The sequence below is a fragment of the Rhinolophus hipposideros genome, assembly GCF_964194185.1.
Source record: "Rhinolophus hipposideros genome assembly, chromosome: 17".
Classification (NCBI taxonomy): Eukaryota; Metazoa; Chordata; class Mammalia; order Chiroptera; family Rhinolophidae; genus Rhinolophus; species Rhinolophus hipposideros.
This window is the reverse complement of record NC_138063.1, coordinates 42,056,451-42,067,422: the sequence shown is the minus strand read 5'-3', so window position 1 is coordinate 42,067,422 and position 10,972 is coordinate 42,056,451. Positions and strand designations below refer to the sequence as shown.

The window sequence follows — 10,972 nt, the reverse complement described above, 5'->3', positions numbered from 1 at the left end:
CCCCGGAACTCCTGTCGGTGTGGTGCCTCAGGCAGTTGGGATTCCTGCTATTTGGCCATTTGCCCTCAAAAGCACATCCATGGTGATTACATCTCATGTGATAGTTTTGGGCTCAGAAATTACACACAGTGTACTGATGTGTGTAAGATTAGCACCCGTAAAACCAGAATCCTTGCCTCAGTATTTATTAATTTTGTCTTTCTTTCTCACGCGTGCACGCGCTCTCTCTCTCACCGCCCCTCCCCCCCCATAAAATCCCTTCTTTATAGAAAATCACAAATAATATTGTGTTGTTGTTGGGATGTAGACTTATGGCAAAGTGAAGGGAAACCACTTTCCAAATATAAAATTCCATGTAAATGTTCAAGGGAAATTGCTGGCATGGAGTGTGTGCTGGGTGTAGCTCAAAAGACAGGTTATTATCCCAAGCCCTGTCTCTCTAGAGATGACCTTGCTTCCCATTTACCTCCTAGGTAGAAAGAGCTTGAGTTCTTTCGCAAACTCATCTGAAGATACAAATCCCTGAACATCACAAGGGCCAGGTGTTTTCCATAGGACAGTGGAATTTCCCAGCTGTAAAACTTTCTTCCACTACTGTCCTGCCAAAGCTTTACATTGCTGACCTTCAGGAAGGCATCTTAAGGGTCTGAATTTGCCCTCATTGGAGGAATGTCCAGTGTTGGGGGTGGGGTAGGGGAGAAGAGGGGAAATTTTATTTTCATCCACGTGTTAGAGAGTATTGTGAAAACTGGTATCTTAGTGATGTAGGAAATAACCTACTATACACTTCATCCTGACCTATAAGATCACCTATTGTCATAATTAAATGTTATCAAAAAACTGGGGGAGAGGGAGATTAGGGGAATGTGGGGAAAAAGCTTTTATAAGGGAATAGTTTAATTTTAAACCTGAAAGACATCTGAAAGAGCTTTCAGTCCAGCAGTCTCTTCTCTTGGTTGACGAAAGCGCGACTCAGAAAAGTTACAAGCTATACCCAAGGACGGCCAGTTAGTGGGAGACGACCGGGACTAGAATCTCTGCTCAGAGTGTTTTCCAGAACCTCACATGAAGTGGATCTTCAGCCTGTCTCCAGGGATGAATGTCTTCCTTCTCTAGTTGTGGCTGCTGAGACCAGCCCTCCACTATTTCACAGGATGATAGCCGCCCCCCTGCCCGCCCACTACCAAAGGCGCTGGCTTCTGCAGCCTGTGATAGTCGCTGTGGGCTCTGGCCTGGGAAGGCTGGAGGGCAAAGGGGTGGGATTTGAAGAAGCAAGTATGATTGGATGTGCTAGAGCATCAAAGGAAAGGACTATAAGAATCAGACTTCAAGCTTAGTACAAAAATCCATGGCTCTCTGTTCTTTTTAGGTATGCGTATTTTTCATTCATTTATGATACTGGTGGAGAGAAAAGAGAGCTGGCCATTCCCAAATCCTTTCAAACCGCCCCTCTGGAGTTCTCTGTGCTTGTATAATAGATGTAAATGCTAAAGGTCACTAGGGCTGAAAGTACCTTTTCGCTCCAGCCTCTTCCTCACCCCCAGGAGCCAAAGCTAGTTCTGAAGAAAGTCTCTTTCCAAGAAAACCAGGGGGAAGGGCGTGCACCTACCTACCTACCAACCCACCCTCGCCCCAAATAAACCAGCTCCTTGGCGCTTTGGGTTTTTGCAGCTCCCTGCGCATAGCGGGCCTGCACTCAGGGTTTTGGGGAGGCCTCTTTTCCCGGGCGGTTGCTAAGGCCAGTGCTGACTCCAGGCCTGTTATCAGGAAGACAGTTTAAACAGGCCTTATCGCTGTGTGTTCAATCAAGGTTTATGAGGGCTGATAAAGATGTCACCTAGTTGCTTCGTGGGTTCATTAAAACTATTCCCTGGTGGGACGAAATGCAAAGGGGTTTGTTTTATTATTTTTTTAACAAAATTTTGGGAATAAATACATGTTCTTTTGTTAAATATGGCACTTGTGGACAAGCTCATCTGTGTAATCAAATTCATTGGTGCCAGGGAAAAGGCAGTGAGTGCAGTCCTCTCAGGTAGTTCCCCTGAGAACAATACATTAGGTCTCCCCCATACAACACCATCCCTAATATCCTAGGTTATCATAATTGCTTATTTAATAATTCAATAAACAGCACTACCCTTGGTTTAGGTGCAGCCATAAGCCATTGTATGCTTTTAATTTTGTGTCCTTTTAATATTATGGGATCATTATAACAAAAAAGGTATTTGCTTTAGTCTTTTATTTTAATAAGAGATTTCTAACTAAATGTGTTTGACATAGTCCCTCTTTCTATGAGTTTTTCCTCTTCTATTGAAAGAGAAGCAAAATAGCCCATGTCATTTTTATTCACACATAATAGTGTATAAATAACCAGAGCTTCAGGGAGCATAAAACAAGCCTAAGAAATAGCCCCTGTTTAGAAGAGCTTTTGTGTTCTGTGCGCTTTGTTACTGCTTTATCCTGAGACCTAACATAGGCCCAGAGCTTGCACATAGGGTATCTCTTTGGCTCATTTACTATTTTTTGTTTATTAATGCTAAGGCAGAATTGCAGAATAGAGGTTAAGAAATGTTTTAACTTTTCAGGTTCCCGCCACATTTCTAGTTCAAAAGGCGCTGTTGCTTTTTAATTTTCATTTTAAATTGTGGTAACATAAAATTCATAAAACATAACATAAAATTCACCATCATAGCAGTTGCTCTGCTCCTTGGTGGTTCCTGTGCCTTCTGTCCTTTCATTTAATTTCCAGGACTGCCATGTCCTCTGAAGAAGGGAAGCTCTTCATTGGAAGACTCAACTTTAATACTGATGAGCAGGCTCTGGAAGACCACTTCAGCAGCTTCGGCCCTATTTCTGAGGTGGTCGTTGTCAAGAACCAGGAGACTCAACGATCCTGGGGTTTTGGCTTCATCACCGTCACCAATCCAGAACATGCCTCAGATGCGATGAGAGCCATGAGTGGAAGAGAGTCTCTAGATGGTCGCCAGATCCGTGTGGACCACGCGGGCAAATCGGTCTGGGGACAGAGAGGGGGTGCATTTGGGGCCCATGGGCGTGGCCGCAGCTACTCTAGAGGTGGTGGGGACCAGGGCTATGGGAGTGGCAGGTATGACAATTGACCTGGAAGGTATGGATACGATATGGAAGGTCCAGAGTCTATGGCGGCAGAAGCCTGTGTGGTCATGAGGGCTACTCAGGAGAAAATTACAGACATTTATGACAACTGAGATGAGCCATGCACACCGAATGTAGGTACACAAGGAATAAAACTTCTGATCCAGATTCGTCTTTCCAAATGGCTGTATTTATAAAGATTTTTGGAGCTGCACTGAAACATCTGTTTTAGTATATTGACTTCTATTTTTGAATTTAGGTCCCAAGGTAGCTTCTTGGTTTTTTTGTTTTGTTTTGTTTTAAGATTTCTGCCTTTTATTTATTTATTTTTTAAAGATTTTATTGGGGAAGGGGAACAGGACTTTATTGGGGAACAATGTATATTTCCAGGACTTTTTTTTTTATTGGGGAACAGTGGTGTGTTTTTTCCTCAGGACTCATCAGCTCCATCCAAGTCAAGTTGTTGTCCTTTCAACCTTAGTTACAGGGGCGCTGTCTACCATCCCTTGCGGGACTCGAGCAGTTGAACTGGCAACCTTGTGGTTGAGAGCCCACTGGTCCATGTGGGAATCGAACCGGCAGCCTTCGGAGTTAGGAGCATGGAGCTCTAACCACCTGAGCCACCGGGCTGGCCCCAATTTCTATTCTTTTTAAGGCTGAATAATATTCCATGGTATGTATACACCACATTTTACTTATCCATTCATCCACTGATGGACATGTTTGTGTCATGTTTTAGATACTGTGAATAATGCTGCTGTGAGCATGGGTGTACAAAATATCTGTTCATACCTGTTTTAAATTATTTTAGGTACCCAGAAGTGGGATTGTTGAATAATATTGTAGCTCTATTTTTACTTTTTTTTTTGAGGAACCATCATACTGTTTTCCATAGCAACTGCACCACTTTACATTCTTACCAACAATACACAAAGGCTCCAATTTCTCGACATCCTTGTCAACACTTATATTTTCTGCTTTTTCTTTTGATAGTAGCATCGTAATGGGTGTGAGGTGACACCTGCTATGGACTATTTGTCCTCCCCACCCTCAAATTCATATGTTGAAATCCTAATCTCAACGTGATGATATTTGGAGGTAGGAGCCTTTGAGAGGTAATGAGGTCATGAGGGTGGAGCCCTCAGGAAATGGATTAGTGCCTGTATCATAAGAGGCCTGAGAGCTAGCTCACTATCTTTCTGCCTTGTGAAGGTACTATGAGAAGGCAGCTATCTGCAACCCACAAAAGAACATACACCGAGTCCTGTATATGCTGGCACCTTGATTTTGGACTTCCAGCCTCCAGAACTGTCTGAGACAAATATTTGTTGTTGATAAGTCTCCGTCTGTGGTATTTTGTTATGCTTGCATGAGACAACTAAGACAAAACATCACTGTGGTTTTGATTTGCATTTCATTAAGAATTAATGATGTTAAGCATCTTTTCATATGCTTGTTGGCCATTTGTATATTTCATCATTGCGTTTTGATATCTTCATATCTCCATACCCTCTGATAACTGCTTGACCACTGAAGGAGATTTGTTTCTAGCAGGCTATATGCAGACTTTTCCTACATTATGAAATTCTGAACATCTCTGATCTATGTTAACCGTTAAACATGAGTGTCTCAGGGATAAAATTACTTATTCCTTTAATATTATTTAATTAAATTTAATACTAAAAAAAAAAACATGTGAAAACCTTCTCCACCACAGGGGGTCAGGCTCTATATAGAGAATTTTCTGCTCATCGTAACCCACAAAGCAGTACTTAGAGGTACTGAAAGGAAAAGAAACAAAATCAAGTTTATAATGCGCAGGGGTGGAAAGGTAGAAGGGGAAGGGAGAAGCTGAGAAGTCAAAGGGAAAACTAGGCATGGACTGCAGGGAGAGGTAGGAAGAGATGACTTTCAGATTCAAACCCCAGGAAAAAGAGACCTATTTTTGGTGAGGGTTGGGGAAGGAAGTTCATGAATGTTTTCTATCAAATGATAGACAGATACCACAAGGTTCTTGGATAAGATTTTCTCACTGTCTTATGTTGTATCTCCCCAGAAGCAGACACTGAAACAAGGATTTGAGTCCAAATAATTTATTTGGGATGAGAGCTCAGGAAGCATCAGTCAGAGTGGAGAAGGGATACAGGGACGAGAAGGAAGCCTCTGTAGGGTGTGTTTGAGCAGACTACTGATGTGGGCAACTGGACTTCAGGCCCCCTGGGGCACTCTGCGAGAAAATGAAGAACCAGTCTCAGAGTTACTCCCTTGAAGGGTAAGAAAGCTGACGTACTTGTCCTCTAACTCCCCTCCATCGTTGGCTGACAGCTGCTCCCAGGGGTGTTAGCTCCCACAGTTTTGGGTCTGCCTTGTGAGCAGGCACAGACTGAACATAGGACACAGCAGCAGGCACGTGCCGGAAAGCAGAGTTCAGGGAGCAATGGGTACAGCACTGACAGCATCTACCACACTTGAAACTTCCACCAAATGCTTCAAAAAACATTTTATTATTATTTATTCATATTATTTTTATTTATTATTAATATTTTACTGTATTCTTCAATTCTAAGGTGGACTCCCCCTCTCCCATTTTAACACTTCCAAAATTAGAACCCAGTCATGATCCACAGGGCATCTTTCAATTGCTCTTGGCCAGCTGGTTATTGTGACAGAGTTTTCCTTGCATGTGCATGAATGACCTTGGATATTATTCTTGGTGGCATGACTGGACAACTGCAATCTTCAGATGTTTCTAGTCAAAAAGGTATTAAGAACCATTTGAAGAAGTAATAATCTGGTCATTGTCTAAAAAATACCTTCCACTGATAGCTTCTGGGGAGAACAAGAGAGCACCACAACTTGAAGAATGGGTATCAGCAGCTTGGAAGAAAATTCTGGAGATTAAGGAGCTCTCATTTATTAGACTGAGCCACATGCAATTGCCTTTTTTGGTCACAGTCAAATGTCAGCAATTATATTTGATTCCTCTTATAAGAAAAATTGCATAACTAATATTCTTGATGGGGATGGAACTATGTGCAGAAGCATGGGCAGTGACGAGTCTTAATTAAAAAGTAATCCAGAAGAGTTGGGTTCTGAATATATAAAAAAGTTTTAGGCTTAACCAATTTATTTCACTTATATATTCTTTCTTTTTATATAGGACAAAAATAATATTTTTAAAAATCTTTCCAAGTAAGTCTAAAGGCACTTGCAAAAGTATAAAATAAAATTTTACATGATAATAAAGCATTGTTTCATAGTTTAATTGGTAGTTTTTCTTTCTTAGTTACATAAAATAATGGGACATCTTACTATCAAAAAGTGTTTCAGATTTGGTCAAATTTGATTTTTTTCTCATGGACCTCAGATGCAGAGAGTGAGGTTAATTATAATTTTCAGTTCATGTCAAATTTTCACCAGTGATCTTTTATTTTATTATTTAATTCTTCCCTTTTATCCAGAATAACAGTGTATTCTCCACTTCTATCAATTCATGCATTTATACAGGTATTTATCCTTTTTTGGTTTTAGACATTGCAAATATCTTCTCCCATTTTATCATTCTTTTAACTTTGTCTATAGCATCTTTTGTTGTACAGAAATCCCAGTTTTGATGTAATTAAGTTGATTTTTCTGTCATTGTTGCCTGACATCTCGTGTTTTTGAAGTTGTTTTTTTTTGTTGTTTTGTTTCGTTTTTTAAATTGTATTAGGGAATATTGGGGAACAGTGTGTTTCTCCAGGGCCCATCAGCTCCAAGTCATTGTCCTTCAATCTAGTTGTGGAGGGTGCAGCTCAGCTCCAGGTCCAGTTGCCGTTTTCAATCGTTGGTTGCAGAGGGCGCAGCCCACCATCCCATGCAGGAATTGAACTGGCAACCTTGTTGTTGACAGCTCACATTCTAACCGAATGAGCCATCTGGCAGCCCCTCCGGAAGCTCAGCGGCAGCTCATTGTCTTCAATCTAGTTGTGGAGGGTGCAGCTCACCAGCCCATGTACATCTCCTCTGTATCTCTCAGTATTTACTGGGTGACTATATGAAGTAGGTATCCTGTGTGCTCCAGTGGCACAGTATCCCCAATCACCTCTGCTGTGTTTCAGGAGTGCCTCTTGTGTGTGTTGTGTGTATTCTCCTGTTGTAGTTGAGCCTTGATTGCTTTTGATGTATTAGTGAGTGTGATTGACTCTCAGGTTGACTGGCTGTGAGGATTGGCTACACCCACAGTTTGTGATCTGGTGTTTGATGGCTGACCCCTCAGATGGGGATTTGCCCCAGTGGACTCTTGTGCCTATTGAGATCACCCTTTGGGTGCCCTTAACCGCTTGTGGGGCTAACTGGGTAGTACTCTCGCGTGATCTAAAGCCAGCCTCTGGATGTTTTGTTTGTTGTGTCTCTTGCGAAGGACTACCGATTTCAGCCTTCCCTGTGAGCAGCCCAGGGCTGCCTGATAGGAGCTACAAAGCTGTATGTAGTTGGTTGCTGCCTATGTTGGACCTAGAGGTGTGTGGGGATGGCCTTGCTGTGAACGAAGGCCCGCTGCCACCAGTTTTGGGCCTGTGGCAGCTTACCAAAAGGCCCAGGACCCCCCTAGATCTGTTGCCACCTGTTGGCTATTCGTTAGGCTCAGCTGTTGAAAAAGCCTCCTTAGGTAAGTGGGCCGGGCGGGTTGACTTAGTGTTGAGAGTGTCCCCAGCAATGTAGCAACTATTAGGTTGGTGCAAAAGTAATTGTGGTTTTTGCAATTATTTTTAACCTTTTAAACTGCAATTACTTTTGCACCGACCTAATAGCTGGGTGGGGTGGGTTCACAGGGAGTCACAAGGCATGGCCAGTGGTTTTTACAAAGTTAATGCAGATTCAATTCTGGCATAAGTGCTAGCCTACGACTTTCACTTCATGAAATGCCTTGACAACACTACGGCAAGCCGCTCGTCTCCTCAGGCCCGCAGATCCCCAAGAGTCAGAGAGTCACTCAAGACAGGCTAGAACTCAAGTTGCGGCTGATTGTCGGCCACTGAAAGTTTCCCAAGCCACCACAGGCCATCGCTGCTGTAAAAGCCTTCTGCAGCTTGTGGGGTGGGACTAGCTGCCCAGGAGCCCAGAGTACTTGGGGAGATGCAGCACTAGCTTGGCACGGCCAGGACCTTGGGTGTCACCAAGGTGGTGTGCACCCACAGATTTTACCAGACCAATGATTTGTTCCTTTGGTGTAGGATTCAACACAGAAAAGATGGTGCCCTTCTGTAGGCTACACGTGAGACAGGCGCTACACAGGAATGATGGTGGCTGTCCCTCTAGCTCTCATTCATAAGCCACATAACTTAGTCTTTCCCATATGTCTCTGGCACCTCTCCAGTTGCCTCGCCTCCACAGGAGCCTAAGTGAGTGTTTATAAATGAGTGAGTCTGTGCACAGGCCCTTTAAGAGGATGTATGGGCTTCTAGCCACTTTCCCTCTCACTGGGACAGATAGACAGAGTCCTCACTGCTTTTCACTGCCAGGTGTTGTGGGGACTCCTCTTTCTGACACAGGATCCTTGGGCTGGTGAGCCCGTGTGGACCTGGTACCTCTCCCTTTTCAGGGGTACCTCTGCCAACAAAGTGTCTCTCCCAGTGTTCAACCACTATCTGTGGATTTGGGGTCAGTGTGTTTCATGTCTCTGCCCCTCCTACTAGTCTCGATGTGGCCTCTTCTTTATATCCTTAGGGATAGGGCTTCTGTTTAACTAGTCTTCAGATTATTCTTGAGGTTGATTGTTCTAATTTTGATGTGATCCTGGCAAATAGCAGGCATAGCATTTACCTAATCTGCTGTCTTAGACAATCTGCTGATAGTTGATTTAAAAATAATAATAATAAATTCTAGTGTATTTATCTTCATCATTTCTTCACATACTTCCTGCTTTTTATTAAAATAACATCTCTCATTCTGGGACTCTTATTAGACATTGCCATGTTTTCTATCCCTCAAATTTCTTAACTGTTCTTTTAATGTGTCTTTATACAGATGACACCATCTGGCAGAAAATAGCAATGATTTGAAACAACTTCTGATGAAAGTGAAAGAAAAAAAGTGCCAAAGCAGAGCTTCATTTGAACATTAAGAAGACAAAAATCATGACTACAGAGGAAATACACAACTTTAAGATAAATAACAAAGAAAATCAATTGTTAAATATTTTGCTTACTTTGGTTCAGTCATCAATTCAAATGGAGACTGTGGCCAAGAAATGAAGAAACAGTTGAGACTCAGAAGAGCAGCAATGGAAGAATTAGGAAAAATCACCAAGAGCGAAGATGTGTCCTTAGAGGCCAAGGCTAAGATCATCCACACCCTCGTTTTCCAAATTACTATGGATGGGTGTAAAAGTTGGACAGTGAAGAAGACTCACAGGAAAAAAATTGACTCATTTGGAAAACAGTGTTGGAGGACAGCTCTACAGAAACCCTGGACCACCAGAAAGATGAACAAGTGGGTCCTAGAGAAAATTAAGCCTGAAACATTGCTGAAGGCAAAAATGACAAAACTAAAGTTGTTCTTCTTTGGGCATATCATGAGAAGGCAGGGTTCTTTGAAAAGACAATAATGCTGGGAAAAATAGAAGGCAGCAGGATAAGAGGAAGACCAAATATGAGATGGACTGACTCCATGGAAGAAGCCATAGACGTGAGTCTACAAGAGCTAAGAAGGGCTGTGAGGACAGGACATTGTGGACATCACTCATTCACAGAGTCACTAGAGTCGAAGCCAACTCAATGGAATGTAACACAAACCCTTTCCTGTGGCCTACTGGAAAAGTTTCTCTATCTAATTTTGCTAATTCTTACTTCTGTTATTATTTCTATCTATTGTGTTCCTTATTTCAATTTTTATGTATTTCATATTCAACTTTTCTATGTTTTTTTTAAGACACATTTATGAAGCATCATGATCAGACTATTACATTTAGCAATCAACAGCATGGGTGCAAGAAAAAAAATCTACATTAAAACCCTTTGTTGGAATGCTTTACACTTTCCACAGAACAGAAACTAAAATAACCTATTATACAATTAGTCACAAATACAGTCCTCGAGTTTTTTTGCTCATGAGTATTGTCTAAAACATATTTTCTTTGTAGCAGCTAGGCCCTTCTACCATTGTGTTTGACTGAGTTCACAAATCTGTCATAACCTGTAGCTTCCCTGTCACTTCTCTGGCTCTCCTCGCCTGCTAAGCTTTGTTTCCTGGCAGTAATTAATGTCTTCTACCACTGCCTTAACTACTGCTGCTGGCGCTGGAATCTCCACAGCCACCTTGGTTTCATGGTTTGGCAAAGTACGGGCCTCCATTACCACAGGGGCCAGAGCTTCTGCCTCCAAAGTTTCTTTCTTTCATGGGTCCAAAATTTGAAGATTGTTGTAATTGCCAAAATCGTTGTAGCTTCAGCCACCTCTAAAATTGCTTCCACCATTACCAAATCCATGATAGTTGTCTCCACTGCCACCATACCCTCCACCACCATGACTGCCACCAAAGCCACCTCAACCACGGAAGTTTCCTCCCCAACCAAAGTTGTTATTCCCATCAACACCACTCCTCGACCGCCACTGAAGTTTCCAGAACCACTTCGACCTCTTTGACTGGATGAAGCACTGGCCATCTCTTGCTTAGATCTGGCTTTTCTTACTTCACAGTTGTGGCCATTCACAGTATGGTATTTCTGAATGACAATCTTGTCTACAGAGTCATGGGCATCAAAGGCTACAAAACCAAAGCCTCTCTTCTTGCCACTGCCTTGGTCAGCCATGATTTCTATCACTTCAATTTCCCCACACTGTTCAAAATCATCTCTTAGGTGGTGTTCTTCAGCGTCTCC

At 42.4% G+C, this 10,972-nt stretch overlaps 1 protein-coding gene across 1 annotated transcript; it reads left to right on the top strand.

Moving 5' to 3' along the window:
* Nucleotides 1-991: 991 nt before the first annotated feature.
* Nucleotides 992-10,172, top strand: LOC308510036 (RNA-binding protein 3-like). The gene is made up of 2 exons (XM_081078872.1): nucleotides 992-3,787; nucleotides 9,121-10,172. The coding sequence occupies exon 1, from the start codon at nucleotides 2,757-2,759 to the stop codon at nucleotides 3,117-3,119; it is 363 nt and encodes a 120-aa protein (XP_080934998.1). The 5' UTR covers nucleotides 992-2,756; the 3' UTR covers nucleotides 3,120-3,787; nucleotides 9,121-10,172.
* The last annotated feature ends 800 nt before the right edge of the window (nucleotides 10,173-10,972 follow it).

Coding starts and splice junctions, on each gene's coding strand:
- LOC308510036 (XM_081078872.1), top strand. CDS start 2,757: ATGTCCTCTGAAGAAGGGAAGCTCTTCATTGGAAGACTCAACTTTAAT.